This window comes from Centruroides vittatus, unplaced genomic scaffold (genome assembly GCF_030686945.1).
Source record: "Centruroides vittatus isolate TY-2023 unplaced genomic scaffold, ASM3068694v2 contig_979, whole genome shotgun sequence".
NCBI classification, from domain to species: domain Eukaryota; kingdom Metazoa; phylum Arthropoda; class Arachnida; order Scorpiones; family Buthidae; genus Centruroides; species Centruroides vittatus.
The window spans coordinates 618442-637639 of NW_027122650.1; the positions used below are offsets into that span (position 1 = coordinate 618442).

The window sequence follows — 19198 nt, forward strand, 5'->3', positions numbered from 1 at the left end:
CTTTACTTACCGATAGCAAAAAGAATCGCACAAATAACGACACCGACGGAAAATTACTACAAAATTTAATGAGTAATTAATCAAGGGGAATAAAAAATAATCACTCACGTTCAGAAACTGAATCATTTTTCGGAAAATATATTAAACATCAGGAAAACTTTGCATGTTCCGTACACTAGCAAAAGATCCGCAAGATATTTTTATCTGGGATAATGTTAATTAATAATCAGATATAACTTTAGATGTATTTTTATTGAGAAATAAGGACAGTGGTAGGAATTGATTGTTATTCCCATACGGAAAGGATTCTTGATTAAAGAAAGGGGAAGACTGTGCGAGTTTCCGTACCAATTAGGGAACAGGCAATTCCGACGATCGTTACAATTCGGAAGAAACGTATAAAGGAAACGACAATATTTGGACGAAGAGAAAAGGCTGGATAAGAATTTTGTAGCAGAATCCGCGGGCTATCGACGTTCGACCGACGGAGAGCTCTTCGTCTCGGTTCCTTCCAAACGAATTCGAGACGCGGCACCTTTCCTTTTTGGGGCTTATAACGTCCATTCGCCCTTCGATCGAGCCAGTTCTACTTTAATTTACGTCAGTTCCGGGCCGATAGCGCCTCGTTTCTAGAAATCTCCCCTTCGAAGTTACGTAGAGTCGCCTTCCCTCCATCGCCAAATAATTCATAGAGCACGCGACGGCTCTATCCTAATAACGATGTTTCCTTCTGTTCGGTTCGAAATTTGAGTATTTTCGAAACACGAAGCGAACAGAAAAAACCTAGAACCGGAAAAAACCCGTTATTTTTGTTTTGGAATATTTTACCCGGAGAGTAGAATTGACTTTAGGATTTGGTGGGCGAAAAATCCCGATAATGATACCGAACTACAATCTAGTTGACGTCGGCTCCCCTAAAAGAGGATGCACACTGGAGGAAAAACGAAGGCGACGGTCAACGTCAACCGCTGCTGCCACCAATCGTCTCTTTTGACCTTGATAATTAAAATAGGTGATTGGATGACCCGTCGTCATCTGCCTGAAGTCATCCCACCGGTCAAGGGATTCTCCTCTGCTCCACGTTTCTTTCCATGTTGGAATTAGAAACGACTCCCTATCCACCACCGTTGTCGAATCTGTACTTCCGATCTCGATGCTTATCTTTTCGATTCGGAATTTACTTCCGGGTGAGTAAGCACCCTCTTTCTCTGTCGGGGAGCTCCTCCTATCCACTCCAACTTCCATAAAGAAACAAAGAGGTAGTGTAATATCGAAGGAAATTTCAACCGACTCTTTTCGAACCAGATAAATCGGGTCAATTACCGAACTTCTACGCGTCAACGGATCCGATTTTTGGAATCCGTCGTCTTATTTTTCGTTTCCGATTTTAATTTCGAAAGTCGTTTCGAGTCAGAGGCAATTGAGGGGAAATTTTATGCCTAAACAATTAGACCCTGACGTCATCGCACGTAAATTATTTTTACGACTTTCCAACCAAACAAATCGGGTCTTTCGTCGGTCCGTTTTTCCGGGAAAAACCATTCGTTTCAATCTTTCTAAACTTTCGTGGGACCCGGAGGTTGTGTGGAAACTTGAGGATTTGGCTACCTGATTGCACGCAAATAATTGCTCACTGCTTCACTCTAAAGCTTTTTAAGACAAATAATCAGTGAAATCTATTGTACAGTACTTTGAATTTAGTTTCTTACTAATGAAATAGTGGTGTTTTTAAGTTAAATATCAGCTACCAAACTTGCAACTGAATTTTGGTGGAGATGAGATATGGACGGATAGAGGTTTTCATTAGATTCTATAGGAGTTTTAGTTTCGCGAGCTAAAATAGAAAAATCATTGGTTTAACGTTTTCGGAATTCCGATAAGATCGCTTCTACGTACTGTAGGTAGAGCCATCCGAAAAAAGTCCGTCTTAAGAGTCGGATAGTTTTTAAATTTTTATCGAAACACCTGATCATTATTTACAAATCCGTCTTCGTTTCTAACCACCGAATGCTCTTAAACTAAACATTTTTATACGCCTTTTCGTATCAACATCCCGTTAATATTGCGAATTGCCATTGACCCAAGGTAAAGTTTGTACATGTAAAACGCCTGTCGATAAGTTATCGAGATTTTTAAATTCTATCGATACTACGGTACTTTCATTTAAAAATACTCGGAGGCTAAATTATCGCGACGTTCAGAAAGTAGGTTACGAGATTTACAGGAAGCGAGTGGTGTCGTCTGTTTTAAACACGGACGGGGTTCTTTTTTCGGCGGAGAAAGAAACGAAACGGAGGCAAAGATGGACACAAGCAGAGATTTTTATTGGTTCCTTAATAACCTGCTGTACAAAGATAAATCGGGGAAAAATAATCGGCTAAAAACAACCCGAACGACGGGCATCGGGTTAGCTATTTTCCATAACAAAGTTTACTTCTCACAATCGTATACTGTACACGAGATGAACTATTTATACCACGAATTACGTACGTGACGGGTTCGAGATCGACCACAACGAGATAACGTGCGACGGAACGGAGTACAAAAGAATAAAAGCTTCGTCTACCGCGCGGGCCACTCCCCTACCCACCTAACGCATCTAAAGGATAACAACTAAAGACGTCGGCGCCCGTCGACCGCCGCCACGCGTATTCGAAACCCGGAGGTGCCCGAACGTATAAAAGTTGCGAGACTCAGCGCCCCCGACTACGCGTGGACGCGCCGACGCCGGAAACACGGGAGGAGACGAGTCCTCGTCCTGCGGGACTAGTTTCGTCGAAGCGTCCGAACGCTTTGTACTCGATCGAGTCAACGCCCGATCACCAACACACACCAGAGAGATTGCACTGTCGGACTCGGCGCGGGGACCCGGCGTCCTCCTGCGCCACGCTTACATTCTGTGGTGATGATGATGGTGATGATGGCTATGCGCGTGTTCTGGCCGAGGATCGAGAGCCTTGATGACGATCTTCGGTCGGAAACTGTTGGGGTCGGGGTTGATGACGGTCAGATTGCTCTTGCACCGGTGGTTGCGCCCGAACTCGTGCTTCTTGTACACGCCTCCGTGGGTGATGGGAGTGGGCAACAGTTTGAAGCAGGGGTGCTTGGGCGCCGGCAGACAGGTGGGCAGCCGGTGCTTGTCCAGAACGGGCGGGTTGGCCACGTGGCGAGGTCGGTGGTGCTGGGGTCGCTCGCCTCTTCCGTGCCTGTGAGAGGTGGACAGGTCCAGGGGCCCGTTCTGGTCCTTCTGCGAGTCCGTCGACTTTCGGTGCGACTGGGGCTCGGGTTTGACCCGGGGAGGAGGTGGCGGAGGAGGCGGAGGCGGCGGCGGTTCTTCGGGTGCGGGACTGGCCGTGGGGGGAGGCGAAGCCACCGTCGCCGCCGATTTATCGATTTCCGGCGTGGGCACCGTGGACGCGGGAGAGCCGATGTCGTCGTCGCAGCTGGAACGTGCCTGACTGCCGACGTCGCTTCCTCTTCCGCTGTCGGCCTCGGTGTCGTCCGTGGCCTCGGCTTCGTCTTCCTTTTTCCGCCTCCTTCTTGGGAGAGGGTCGGTCGGACAGTTCGGCCTTCTCCGGCCGTCCGTCGTGGTGACGACGGCCGGAGAAGAAGTTGCGACCCTCTCCCCCTTCTCTTCGGCCCCCTCCGCCGACGAACACTTTCCTGATTGGTCCACGGCGCTCTCGGCCTCGGACGCTTCTCGCGCTTCTTCTCGTTCCGCGCCCGTTTCGGCCGAGACTCGGTCCTTTCGTTCCTCTTCTTCCTCCTTCATTTCCGCTTCTTCCGTCGCTTCCTCCTCTTTGTCGGTCCGGCCTTTATCTTCGGCCTTGTCCCGCTCCTCCGTCTCCTCGGTCACTTCCATGGCCAAGTCGTTGGTCGAGTCGGCTTTGACGTCGCTCGACTCTTCCTCTTCTTCCGCGAAACACATCTTCATCCGCTTGGCGGGACGTTCCACTATTCTGTAGAACAATTTCATGGGACCGTTCTGCAAAACAAATACATATTAGCACTGCAACAGGATCTTCCGGTATTAATTCTAACAACTCTTTTATGCTTTTCTTTTAAAAATACATCAGATTACACGTCACACTTAAGACCTGTCGTAACAAATACAATATAAAACAGAATACATTATAAAATCCCACTCGAATGAATATTTAAACGTCGTGCTTTCTACACGATTCCTATAAATTTCATCAATGTGCAGAAGCTTATAATTAGGTTAAACGCACAAGGAATAGTAGAGCAAGTCGAGAGAATGCCAATATGTTATAAAAGTGCTTTCATATTTCATTATTTCATTACAGAAATGTTATATAAAAGTGAGATTAGTTTCAGACTACGAAATATATAGATTCAGAAAGATCATTTTCTTTTTCAATTCGCTCCGTCATTCTGGATAATATTAGGAGACAACCTTCCGTTGTCTCCTAATATTATCCAGAACGCTCGATTTTTATAATTGTCTATCCCGTCAGATATTGCGCATTTGTTTCAGGACAGACCTCCTTACGTTTCAGTAATTTTGAGTTCACCATCTGTCCACTAAATTTAAGTTTTCTTGCAGATTTTTAATTATAAGTATTGATCGATCGACATCGGTATCTTCATAATCGATTTCTGTAAACAAATTAATTGCTAAATCATGTATGTAGATGTGTATATAGGTCTAAGTTGCGGGTGCATATAAAATCGTCTCTACCGAAGAGGCATCTACCAACGACTTGACCCGAGATAAATTAACTTTATCCCTCATTAAAATACAATTAAATCTGTTAGGTTTATAATTTGCACGGAATAATTTTCAACAAACGAGGAACCTAATAAAATACCGTTTAGAATGCAGACCCCCTTATTAACTGTACAGCGTACTGTATATTGGCAATTTCGGATTTATGAGAGAAGTTGCTAATAAAGTTTCTATTTCGAAACAAATAAAATTAATTATTGGTAAGGCATTTTCTTTTTCAGTACATACTTCATTCTAAATTGAAATAAATAGGAATGTTTACTTCTAATAATGTTCTTTCTAGTTCCATATTTGGGGCAATTACAAATGCATCGTGATGTACATCTTATAGGTTCTGTTACCACAAAGAATAGGAGTTACGTTAAATAGTTTTTGAAAATATTCATTCGTGCGGATTTCAGATTTAATGTCGTTGATTCACTAACACCTACTTTTAGTTTGTTATTTTAACAAAAGAAAGTGTTAGTAATTGAGAATACTTACGCGTCTCCAAGCGTAAATATACGCAATGTCTATAAGACTGTAATCGTCCCTCAATGGGTCGTCCAGGTACATGATCTCCACCTGAAAAATATAAATTCGTCGTGAACGTCAAAGAGTAGAAATTATTTACTAATGTAATCTAAGTGCATTACAAGTTGTGCAAAAATTTTTCTGTCGCGGACGTAGTTTGATATACTGTCTAACTCTATATCATATACCTACTATATAGGTCTATATCTTTCAAGGGATTATTAAATTAAAAGTCGAAGATATAAGACTGAAATCTGATGGATAAAATAGAAAAGAAGTGTCATAGCAGGAAAGATCGGGAAATTTAAATACAGACGAAAGATACGTGTTTGTGAATACAACACTGGAAACAAAGTGAAATACTTTGAAAAATAATACGTTGAGAGGAAATTGGCAACGATGAAACTTTAAAGAACACTTGTATACTAACTTTAAATACAGTATAAGATTGGCGCCGCGCTATGTTGGTTTATTATACTCTCGTAAGAGCTAGAATGAAGCTCCGATTCTCTCATGCGTTGTGTCGTAAATATGCCCTACATTATTTAGAGTTGCTTGACCCAAACTCGTGATTGGAGCACTAAATACGAGGTTATGAGATGATGATGGCCATCTTTCAATACGTCCCTTATGCGCTTGCAGTAAAGCGAGTTCTACAATCGGACGAGTCGCGAGAGAACATTCAGCCCTGAAGAGCCTACGAACTTAGACATTATCTCGTCGTAATACCGAGCAATAATCGAACCTCCAGCAAACAGGAAAGATTTTGAATAGCGTTCTATGGCTCTCCAAACCGTAATATTGAGGATTTGAGATTTATCTCTTCGTATCCAATCTTCGCTTTTCTATTCCCCAAACACATCTTTTATCCTTAATTCACCTAATATTAGCCTCAACATTAGAATTGGCTTTCGTCACTAAACATTGACAAATATATTTAGTTTTCTGGTCAAGGCACACTAACCAAAACATTGGCGACGACGGTCTGCGACAAGTGGCACACGATGCAGTCCGTAGGGAAACGATGCCAGACCGGGAATTTCTTATCGTTTTAGTAGTTTTCGCTCTTTATAAAACTTCCGTCTGTCGAACAGAAAATTTTGCTTATCTTCCGTTAGTCGCAAAGATCAAAATTCAATACTGTAATAAAACTTTTTTTGTCATCCATTGGGACTAATAACGACACAATCGAAACTTCTAACTTAGCTAGTAATTTCTCGGAACGAGACCTCCTCCGACTACTCCACCTCTCGAAATCCGATATAAACTCATTGAATAAATGCCCCAAGTTATAGCATTATTCTAGAACAGGGAAAAAATGTGGTTAAAACTTGATAAAAATGGTGGTGATAATTCTTAAAAACATATCGAATTTTTTATTGTAGGTCGTACGGATAAACTGCCGCATGACGTTATGGAAACTAAAAGTATGACAGACAGAAAATAATTAAACATTATAACCAAATTTGGTTGATGTCGGTTCACCTTTTGGACTTGTCCGACTTTTGATTTCATCTAGTGAAAATAGAAGAAAAAACATCGAGACTTCTCTAGGTTAGGACAGATCCGAGAGACGAATACACTATTCGTCTTCCCTCCGTAAAATAAATGCGACTTCAAACTTTCGACGAGATATTTTAGTTTAAAGACTGGACACCTTAGGTGCTGTTCACTGGTCGTTAAGGTGTTATTATTTATGGTCGTAGGCCTACATCAAACGTTGAAAGAGAACAAAAAAGGTCTGCTTCTTCCGGTTACAAATCCTAAGACGGGAAAAATCTCGTCAGTATTTCCGTCGAAGGCGCTTTATCGTCGATTAGTGTCGTAGTGACGAGAATATAAGAGATCGTTCCGTACTTTGCAAGAAGAAAAAACCGAAATCTGAATTATCGCAGTCGATTGCCGACGCTTTTATTATTCTCGTCTGTCGTAAGTACGATCCGACAATCCGCAGTCTGATAATTTCCCGTTATTCCCCAACTCATCGTAGCATTATATCTTCCTTTCATTTGAATCTTAGTTGAAACTGGCACTCCGTTTATCTTCTCCCTTCTCTTATTTTTCCTTTTCTTAACAATAACTAAAAGCAGACTCTGAAATCATTCTCTCCACTTTTCCGACTCTTTCTACCTTTGGCCACCGCGTACAATAAACTACATTGTTGAACGTTCCAAGTTTGTCTTGGACGGAAATAGATTCTTTGCAGCACGGGAATGTCGTTCCCTTTCTTACATCCGCAATCATTTCCGTTCTTAATATCAATCCTCTAAAAATCCCTTGCCACATTCTTCATTAATAGCTGAAGTGGCTAAGGCGGATTATAATAAATCGAACGTGATGATCCCTTACTCTTAGTTGACAATACATTCTTTCCGATCTTTTTCTCGATCAAACATCGAAGATTGCCGAGTCAATTCGACCTGAAAACTTATTTTTAGAAATACCGAAGTTTTGTTATTCAATGGCAACGATAGGCATACGTTGAACCTTAAATATCAACCCGCATTTAACGCCAAGTAAAAGCATCAAAGAGACTAGTATCCAATATATTTTTTGATATGACTTCCATATTTTCGGTATTTGAGCCTTCGTTTTTAATTCGGAAAGACAATATCGAATTAAAGTCAAAAGATTCCTCAACATTCTAACCGACCAGAAGGACGTTCTTTACAAAATCAAATCGGAAGGGAAAATATAGCGTTGAAAATGGATCAAATTAGTTTTCGAGTCAGCCTTCGAAAGTCTGTTAATATTTAAAACTAAAAAAATTGATTTTCGATGTTGCTTACAACTTCTTACTGCAATTCGATATTTGAGGGATTCATTTATCGCTTTCGCGTGCATTCGTCAAGGTTCCTGCCGTAGACCGATAAGAACGAAATGGGAACTTATCGAACGACAATTTTCTCTCTTTTTACGTCTCAAACTTTTCATTCGAATTACGATCGGATCTTTCATAGTGACTTACGTACTATACAAAGCACTGAGATACAGCTTTACTATAACTTTTCAAAACATTTTGCGCTACATTGTTTGTATTAACACAGAATTTCTGTAAAGGTGCTGTACTGTAAATGCTTGAACTGAACATGCTTATCCCATGCTGCGATGAGTTCGTCATATACCAAGAAACGTTACCTCTTCAGTTATGATTTTACAAGCGGAAAGGAACCAATGTCACGGAGTTGGAGATCGGATCTGTAAGACAGATTTATTCAATAGAAAGACCCGAATTTTGCTTAAATTTTTGATAGCTCAGCTCGGTTTGCAGGATCATTATCATGGTAAACACGCCGTGTATCCAATCGTGAATCAGAGCTAAGGTCCTTTTATGACTAAGATTTGACAAGCAAATTTCAGTGCATCGTTTTGCGACGGCGTTATTCTGTTCTTTAAGCAATCATTGTATAATTCCCTATTATTTCGAAGAGAAACATGATCAACTTTTTCCCACCGACCGTAACTGCTTCACTATCGTCGATGTTTCTTCATTTTCTATAACCCATAATGTATTGCGTGATTTCAATGGAGCATTATAATAATAATCGGGTCTCTTTCGCTATGACGATGTAGCTTATCAGCTTTGATCACCATATTATTTTAATGTCACGAAACCATTTTACTCTTCATCCGACAGTTGGTACGGGATATAGAGTAGACAAACTCCTTAACTGCAAACACTCGTGCAGAGTGAACGAACTGCTGGCGCATCAATCTTTGGTGTCGCATTTATTATCTGTATATAATTTTACGGTCTACGACCAGAAATTTTTACACTACAGAAGGAATTTCTTTCGTGAATCATCGTATAAGTTCTAATTTGTTAAAAGGAGAGTACATTTTAGTATCGAAGTATTGTACGGTAATATTATTATTAGTATCAGTAAGCTGTTAGAAAATAATTGCGAGAGGTAAAACAACGGATAAGGGCGTTATTGAACGCAATCTCTAACTTTAATCCATCAACTTTTACACAAACGCATCTCGAAACTTTCGGCGACCTTCGAAATTGTATATAGAAATGACACTCCACCTATCTAACTTAATTCGGTTCGCTGCCGGTTCCTTTCCGGTGAGGGAAAACTGGCTCCTGTCGTTTCGTTTGTCACTAGACAATTTTTGTGGGGTTAGTGAATAACTAAAGGGCGTGAATAGCGAACGAATCGAGTGTAGAATATTTCCGATTCAGAATAATCGAATATTTATTACAGGGAAATTCTGGCGTTTTTAATGAATGATTTCCTACTAGATTTCCAGTTATTCATCAACGGCTTGTCTTATCCTTTAATTCCTTAACGAATAGAGTAACGCTTTCTTTAAATTGATCGCACATTCTTATTAATTTAGGAATCCATACGTTTTCCGATTTTCATCAAGACTTTAGAAGCTTCTTTTATGCGAAACAAAAACATTCGCTTCTTAAACGAACGAATGTCATACCATTTAAAGTTCGAGAAGATTTATATAAAAGTTTTCGAAAGAATGCGTGAACTAAGACCAGTATCACCACCCTCCGGGAACACTCGTTGTTCTTAATCGAGTGGTCCCGGACCGGATTCGGTCTATTTACTACATTAATCCCTTCCGGTCGTTTCGCCCCGTCTTACTACGAGTTCGTTTTTAATATCCAATACGAATACTTTAGGGTTATTTCCGCTCAAGATACGAATTCCTTACCGAATTCTGCCAAATGACTCGTCACATAAAGATAAATTTACAAAAGATAATTCGTAAATTTCTCAGCAGAAGACCACAACAACTCCATATAAATTACAACGATATCCAAACGAACTTCCATCTCCGAGTTTCGATTCGTTACGGCAGTAAAGGGTCGAAACGAATCGAGCGATTTAATTGGGGAAGAGAAGGGTCGATCCCGAGAGATCCGGAAGTGTTAAGTTGGAAATCGCTATAATAGCGACGAATGGTTCGCGCAGTCTTTAAATCCTATCTAGGATATTTAATATCGATCTCCTTTAGATTTACGTCAGCGTACATTTTCTTACCGAACTCTATCCGCGATCGATAGGAAAAAATGCTTCTGTCATTTAAATATTTAATCGCATGCCTGTATTATTTTGTATTGTAAGAATCAACCATTGGAAGAGAGAAAAACGCACTCGTTAAATGAAGACCCACCAGCCACTAGTTTAAAGCAGCTCTTTTCGTAAGTTATTTTTTAATCCGGGGTGATTCGTAACACTCCGATTACAAAATACATTACACGAGCATTAAAGAAAACTATGTAGGCCTACACCGCTATGGCCACTATAACAATTATTGTAGGACCCACACGTTAAGATTGAGACATCATCGAAATTGCGGTTAATCGTGTGAATTTCATAGTTGCAAACGTAGAATTTAGTAATACCAATTTTAGAAATAGTGATTTATGTAGTAAACTTTTGTATAGAATATATTGGTATATTTCTATTTTACCTCAATGGATAAACTTAAATTCGCATTTTTGTATCTACAGAATTGTGAAAAATTCTTACCCTATACGTGGAAGGTAATCCGTATTTCATACTGACGAATTTCTTCAGATGAGAAACGGTAATGGCTGCGGGACATTGCAAGAAACGTCGCTTTGTTTCCTACACGAATACAAGTAAAAATTTTAAACTATTATGATAAAATAATAGAAAGTAAAGTAACATACAAGATAAGATTTAGCAGAAAGTGACTTGCGATGTTACTCGAGTGTTTATTTTAATATTTTTTAAGTTTAAAAAAGGTATTTGATGTATTTACCTATTAATTTTATTATACGCGTCGGTAAAATAATTCGAATAAGTTCAATTACACAAACTACTTTAACAGATCTACTTACCAATGTCTGAACTTCGATCTCCTTTGGAGGGTTAGGATCCGCGGAGGATACTTGATTTGTTCTATTTTAAAATAGAAGAAAAAATAATTTAGAAAAGCGAAATAAAACTGAAAAGATCGCATTTTATGAATGAAACGATAACGAAGCTCCGATATGTATTATCGGTTAACGTTTCACTTAGGATCGCGTCGGGTCCACGTAAGCGAAACGTGGTTTTGTTTTTAGTGACGGAAGGCTATTTCTCAAACGCGGGAGGACGAAGCGGGAACGAAGGCAGCTAAATGCGATTTCAGTCAGTGAACTGGATAATGCTATCGAATGGCAGCGGGGGAGCGAGCCACTCTGCGCCAGAGGGGTTAGGTCGGTACGATAAGGGTGGCCGCAGAAGACGAGCTTTTTCCGCACGCTACAAAGATAACGCGCGTAATTCGCACGCGCCGAGTAGGACCGGGGTCCTTTAACGGAATGGACCCGGGGGGGGAGACCGTCAGTCGTTGTTCGACCGGCTTTTCCGCATTCGTCTAGAACGTCCTTCCAACAACAACGTGGAACGTCCTTTTTCCTGTTTGTACAAAGGAGACGTTAGTACCGGATATTTTGGAAAGTCGCCATATAGCAGACACCACCTACGGTAATTACTAGAGGTGTGTCCAAAGTAAACTCTACTTCCATTAAACGAGAGAAGAGCAGCCGTCCCGGTTATAGATTTGTCTTATTTTTGGAAATTAGCGTGATCGAAATCAACAATGCCTATTTAAATAAAATATAGGCCTAAAAAATTACAAGTCGAGTACGTGTACAGTACGAGCTCTCTTTAAAGTTTGTCTTATGTAAACGTCGACCTCTCCAATTTAACATACAATAGAGATTACGTAATTTCGCATTCGTATTCAAATAGCGAGATAAAACGAAAGAATTCGGCCTTAAAATAATTTTTTATTCTATCTCTCGTTACGATTAAGAGTAAAATTAATTATATTTTCTCAAAAGATTATGCAAGCTTAAATCAAATAAATTCTAGTCAAGCGCAATTCCATCCGAATATTCTTCGCTAGTAGTATAGGGTAAAAAAACGCCTTGGATGTTGCGATTATTATATATACAGGACGTCGAGCCATTATCGACATTTTCCTTTTCATATTACGCATAATTATACATATATATCTATATCCTGCCTTTACTGTAATTTTAATCTAATTAATCGCTTAAACTGTGGTAAATGTCGATCTATTCGGAGAATTTTACGTCCTAAAAATCATGGAAAAAAATTAAGGAATTAAAATTATTTATTCAAATGTCCTGCTTACCCTAAACCGTATTCCAAAGATAAACTAATTGTTTCGTCGGGAGTATAAATGAATCTTTGCTCGGCTACTTCACCCCTGTCTTCCGGAGAGATTCTTCCGTTGATATCTGCAAAAAAAGCAAACATTCGGAAAGTTACGACAGAGAAGGAATAAAGAGTTTTAAAGTAAGCCTACAGCTGTCTTTTACACAGGTGTTTGTTTCCAAGTTCACGAAGGTAATTCCTTCTGACCGACTGCACCTGTTCCATGTGTACCTCGTATTCACAACCTGTTTTACGTCTTCACCCGAGCGAAAGACGTAAATTTAGCCAATACTAGCTATAATCTGAGTTTTAAAAGCTGTTAAAATATCCATTACAAAATTTAAATCATATTATTTATGTTAGTAATTTATTCTGTTTATTTACATTTTAATATTTTTCTACAAAGAAAATATATATTAACTTTTTACTTACGAAAATAAATGATTAAATACCCATTAAGGGAATTAGAATAAGTAAAAAATTCTGTAAATCAGAACTAGAAATTCGGATATCGTGGACAAATGTGATATTTGGACGAAAGACGGAAGATTAATTCTCTTCATTAGAAGAGAATTTACTAAGATCCCCTTAAATAAGATACATCTAAGAGTCTTCAAACAAATAATCCTTTAGGGATTCGAATGTTTTGGCTAAGAGAAAATAAATCAAATATTAGTAATTTATTTACATGCAAGGAATTACTAAACCCGACTGTTTTCCTGGTATTCATTTATTAAAAAAAATTTAACTGTTAAGAATAAAAGGCGACAAGTTGTAAACATCGAAAATATTTAAATAAGAAGTGTGTAATGTAAGTTTAAGCAAAGAGGACAACGATTACCGAATTCGAATGTATTTAGTTTAACATACAAATATAATATTTCTAATTCGCGTACGAAGCAACCGCAGTCTGAATATCATTGATTAAGATTTAGATTACTGCAACGAACGTTAATTTAATCTTAGACTCGTTAAAATTGTTAGGAATGTGGCTGCCACGTGCGAAAGTTTGGCGAAAGGCAGGATGTGATGTACGATGACTCTGTTTACTCTCGTTACCTATGACTCTTTGGATACTTATTACCTTACCCTTTTTTAACGTTCTTACGTCTCTACCTCTTCAATCAATAGCGAGGTTGAGGCCGAAGTTTTAAACGCGAAAACGTGTACGTCGGACGTTCAGCGCCGCTTTCCTGTAAGCCTAGAAGTTTGATTATCCAGGTTACGAGATATTCACCAGATGAGAGATATTTACTGAAAGATATAATAAGTCATTGAAGTATTTCTCTAACAACTTAGTTTAAAGCGCGTTGACAATGGCGTTTGTATAGTCAAGGGAATCATGCTCGACATTCCAAACGCCATTGTCAAACTTCTAGGCTTACACGTTTTCACGTTTAAAACTTCGGCCTCAACCTCGCTAATAAACACGTATAAAAGTTTTATTCGTCTCCCCATTTTTATCCTTGCTGGCTCAATTTACCCAACTCCACCGACAAACTTCCCAACAAAAATAATAGGCAGATCCTATGCGAATAATCGCGTATTTTAGAAAACAAAATGATCTTCGTCTCTTGAATTCTAGTCGTTTAAAACGAACGTCCTTGAAGTTTAACGTGTGTAAAACTGCAAAGATTAAATTCCGGGAGGTATTCGTTACAGAAGGCAAAACGTTACCAGTTCTATCAATTGTCCCAATTGAATATTAACACCAAACTTCTATCGATTAAACGCATTGGAAAGTAAAAACGAATGCATTTAATTATATAGTTTTTCTTTTCGTGTCCGGTTTAGTCGATACATACCACAAGAAACTATTTCAGATCCAAATGTTAACTTTCCGCCGCTTATTGAGAACGTAATTAGGATACATCAATATTCTTTCAGACAATAAAAGGACTATCATATTCCATTTACTTTAGGGTCCTAAATGGTCGGCCATTACGGGAAAATCCCTAAATACACTCAATTCGAGTCGTTAGCTACGATAACACATGACAAATAAATGGAACCAACCACTTCATCATAGTTTACAGACTATTGACGGATGGACTGTCGAAATATCTGTACGTTAGTGCCGATAATAGGCCTACTGCAAACAGAAAATATACCCAACAAGCTGGAAATCCAAACGGGATTAATTACGCGCTAATCTACGAGTATATTACAAAATTGTTTGTTGTTCGGAAGTTTTAATCCGATACACGACTCTTGTATCACGAAAGTTGTGTGATTCGTTCGATTTGCCATTTTTTTTAGAGGTTTATACAAAAGTGCGATGAAAGTTCTGTTACAATACGAAGGCCAAGTCATTTTACAGGAAATCAAACGGAAGAAATTCATTTCGCATAAGGAATAACAACAATCTGAAAAAATGTACATTGTGTGTTAGATAGGAAGCAAACAGTAATATCGGTTGGAAGTGCGCTTAAAGGAATTTGGAGTATACTTCATTTGGATTGTGAAAGTTTTAAACAAAGTTGTTAGAGAAATACTCCAATGACTTATTATATCTTTCAGTAAATCTATCTCATCTGGTGACTATCTCGTAACCTGGATAATCAACTTCCAGGAAGTTCTATAAACAGTACGAAAAAATCAAATATTTATATCACATTCAATGAATAAATTCCTATCTTTTAAACACAGATTTTGATCTCTCGTTCAAATAAAGATAGGCTGACGTTCTTTCGTAGGAAATGGTTTCGTTACATACACATGTTTCTAACATTTATTTTAATAACCTGAAAAATAAGAAAAAAAAAAACGATAATTAAACAAAACCCCGCTCGATTCGACACACGAATCAGTATGACCGGAATTAAATTCGATTTAAAATTCGATAATTCGTTCATGGATATATCGGGAAAGATGAATTTGGTAAATATTTGAACTCGTAACTTTAAGATCCATTAATGCTTCAATGACATGGAAAGATAGCGAAAACTCAATAAATAAAATAAAAACAATAATAATTCTAAACGGATTATTATTATTAAACAGTTAGCCACATTCCACATTTTGTAAAGAAAGATCTGGATAACACATGCGAAAGTTTGGCGCCTGAAAGGCAAGATGTGATGTACGATGACACCGTTTACTCTCGTTACCTATGACCCTTTGGATACTTATTATCTTACCCTTTTGTAACATTCTTATGACTATCTCTTCGATGAATAAACACGTATAAAAGTTTTATCCGTCTCCTCTTTTTATCCTTGCTGGCTCAATTTATCCAAGTCTACAGACAAACTTCCCAACAAAATGAAAGTAGGAAACACTACTTAAGAATACATAGGAGAAAATTGACCGACGAGACGAACCCTCTCATTTTTTTTCCTCCGCTGTACGAACAGGTCACGTCATCTTAAGGATACGACATTAATATACAACAAATGGAACGTATGGTCAGAATCCACCACTTTCAAACCTTCGAATTAAGTTTTCAAGTTAAGAGATCGTCGTCTCCTTACCCCATTTTCCTCCTTTAGGTTTATTAGCCCGGCCTTTAAGTTAAAGAATACGACCATTTTTCCATACCCAAAAGAGGGTATGGAAAAATGACAAAAAAATGAAAAACATAGATAAACGTTATGGAATGAATTTCAAATGTCCAAACTAAACTTCAAAACGATATAGGCCTAACTGTTTCTGTTATACATATAAATATGATAAGGAAAGTCTTCATACTGGATCTGTACACGTGCCATTGCTCTACCGGTTTTTTCTAAATATAATTTTAATAAATTGAGATAAGAAGAAAATCTCACGCGTAATCAAAGTGTACAGTACATAAAGAATATTGAACACAGTCGCTTTCATTGCAGTGAATAATAGAGATATTTTATACGAATATACTGTATAAATATCCTCTTTTTCTATCTCGTTTTATCGCTAGTTATTAATCGGAGGCGAATGATTAAGCATCTAGTTCGATTTACACGCGAGAACTTCTAGACTTCACCTTAATATTCGGCGAATAAATATTGGCAATCCGGACGTACTGTACGTCATAATCGCGGTTCTTTATAATTACTTGGGCAGCTGCCAACTCGCACAAGAGATCTGAATACAGCTGTCCGGTGGATCCTTATATGAAGTCTCAACCTATAATTAGATCCATCAAAAGCAACATTCGTCTTCTTCAAAAAATATGTTTAATTATCGTTTAGAACGACGGATCGTCCGCGCAACGCAATAGAATTTGACCATAAATGGAAATCTCTAAAATATTCGAATTCGGTCGGAATAAAAAACTTAGATTTAGGAACCAAATTATTTTTTCGAAGCGAAAATATAAAAAGTCATTAGTTATAGAGAATTATGAAAGGAAAGGCGCGTTACAAGCTTATTCGAAGTTACAACGTTTCGTTAAGATTTTCTCAAATTTTCTTAATTCGAGTAAATGATTCTATTCTTGGAGAAAATGGAAAATTCTCCTAAAACTAAAGAAAAAATTTTAACGCTGACGAGGACATAGGACCTAATAGAACAGCACCTCAATCAATACAGTATTTAGGCCTAACTTCGATCATCCTCAAAACTGTTAGAAATGTGTCTGTCACGTGCCGAAAGTTTGGGCCTGAAAGGCATGATGTGGTGGACGATGACACTTTACTCTCATTACCTACGATCTTTTGGATACTTATTACCTTACCTTTTTGTAACGTTCTTATGACTGTACCTCTTCCACGAATAAACACGTATAAAAGTTTTATCCGTCTCATCTTATTATCCTTGCTGGCTCAATTTATCCAACTCCACCGATAAAAGTACCAACAAAAGCAACTGAGATTCGAATTACAATTAATATAAATAGTTCTAAGTTGCACAATAAACGATTCTTTAGCAGGCAGCAAAGGAACGAACGAAGAGGAGGAGAATTTTTTGATCGATTACCATAGAATCGACGATGTTTTTTTTTTTTTTTATTTGGAGCGCGTAACGAGGAAAAGAAAGATGGAAAAACGAACGTTCTTCGCATCTTCGCCAAAATCGACTTTTTTAAATCGATAAAAATTAAGTAAGCAAATATTTTTAATTGGACGATTAATTATAATGTCATCAAACTATTTAAAAGGCACATAGAATAAGTCCTACAATCAATGGAAGCGCGAAATTTCGAACGTCAAGTGTGTCTTTTCAAACCAAAATTTCGTCTCTGTTTAGGAAAGGACAAAACGTTGGACAGAATCGAACCGCCGACCATCCGCAATAAAAGGCTTACTAGATTAAGCAGGAATTACCGGTCACTACCCGCAATTACCTGACTGTCCGAATTCTCGGTCCGATCTACTCCGTGGAGATTTATCGTTTCCTCCGATTAATTACTCCCTCCCGATCGATTGGCCCAACTAAATTCGTCTTATTGGCTAATTAAACAGTTTTCACAATGACGTAATAACAGCAAACCGATTTCAACCGTGGCACCACCAAGCTTAAAAAACTCGCTCGCTCTCGATTATTATTAAAAAAAAACTTATTATAATTATTTTCGAGAAAACTAAATCATTTGTAGAGAATTCGAAACAGGAAAAGACCCAAATCTGCTGTAAATCTTTACTTAAATACAGATAAAGAAAGATGAAAGCTTTCTGCATTGTGGAAATTTTATACGTCGCCTTGTTTAAAATTTCTTCTTCAAACGTATTCGATTAATTAACGACGAATAAATAAATGAAAAGATAGATTTTTCCCCCTTTCTCCCGTTTTTTTCTAATCCTTGGAGAATTCCTCTAATTTCGACGACAAAAAAATTTCTGTTAAAAACAGTCTTTTAATAATTGGATGGAGCCATATATTCTTCCTTATTCGTATCGACAAACGTGTCGATACTTCTAGGCATAACTAAAAGTGATTAAAGTGAAATAAAATGTCAAGGCGTATCATTAACGTATTCTAATTAACGAAAGGATCGGACATCCCGACATGTCCATCTGCCGGGATGTCCGATTCTTTCGTTAATTAGAATGCCAAGACATATACTGGCCACGTAGACCATTACGCAAATTCGAAATCAGCTAATTATATTGTTGGCCAATTTTTCCAAATAGAAACACGAGTCCAGTTGTTAGTTAAGCTTGAATTAATTTGAATAAAGAATTACCCAAACAGATGTATTCGCGTTTATACCAGCCTGTAACAAAACAGGTTTTCAAATCCATTTTTATTTTACATCATTAGAAATTGTTAGAGGAGAAAAGTCGAGAAATAATGGCACTTGTGGCGCGAAGTGACGACCAGGATCCACGCCTCGTTAAAAACACAAAAGATGTTTCTTTGGCCCGGGGGACCCGTGCCGGATAAACCGTCCGTAAAGAAGTGTGCACGTGGCAATATGGCCACCGGAAACAGACCTACACGTTGTTATCCAGCTCGAACTAAGTTTTTACCGGTTGGATGGCGAGATTTGTTAATCCGGGTTCCTAGTCCGCGGTATTCCAACCCATTCCAACGCTTGATTTTTTTCACGAAAATAAGTAAGTCCTTTATTCCCATTGAGTTCTCCTAAGAAATTGGATGGATGTTGGTCTCTTATATGCAAATTGATATGCATTGATTCTATGCAATATGCGCATTTAGTTTTCTTTAAGACACTGGATGGATGTCTGTTATTAGCTATGCAAATAATCGGTAATTTTATTACGTAATATTATAGTACAGAAAAACCTTTCGACCTTGTAATGTGCAGCAGACTATTTGTTCGTTCCAATATATTGGTTTCGATCTGGCAGTAAAGACGGTGGTAATAATAAACAGACATTAGACACGA

General features: G+C 38.3%; 1 protein-coding gene across 4 annotated transcripts in view; it reads right to left on the bottom strand.

Moving 5' to 3' along the window:
* Positions 1-2303: 2303 nt before the first annotated feature.
* The window catches only part of LOC136985772 (polycomb group protein Psc-like), a 44460-nt gene continuing 27565 nt past the window's right edge, over positions 2304-19198 (bottom strand). For all 4 annotated transcript variants that reach the window (XM_067283118.1, XM_067283119.1, XM_067283121.1 and 1 more), the window contains 5 exons: positions 12404-12509; positions 11097-11157; positions 10762-10860; positions 5234-5314; positions 2304-3985 (listed from right to left, as the gene is read on the bottom strand). In XM_067283118.1, the coding sequence (XP_067139219.1) occupies positions 2891-3985; positions 5234-5314; positions 10762-10860; positions 11097-11157; positions 12404-12509 (1442 nt within the window). In that variant the 3' untranslated portion in view covers positions 2304-2890. The remainder of the gene's footprint in view (positions 3986-5233; positions 5315-10761; positions 10861-11096; positions 11158-12403; positions 12510-19198) is intronic.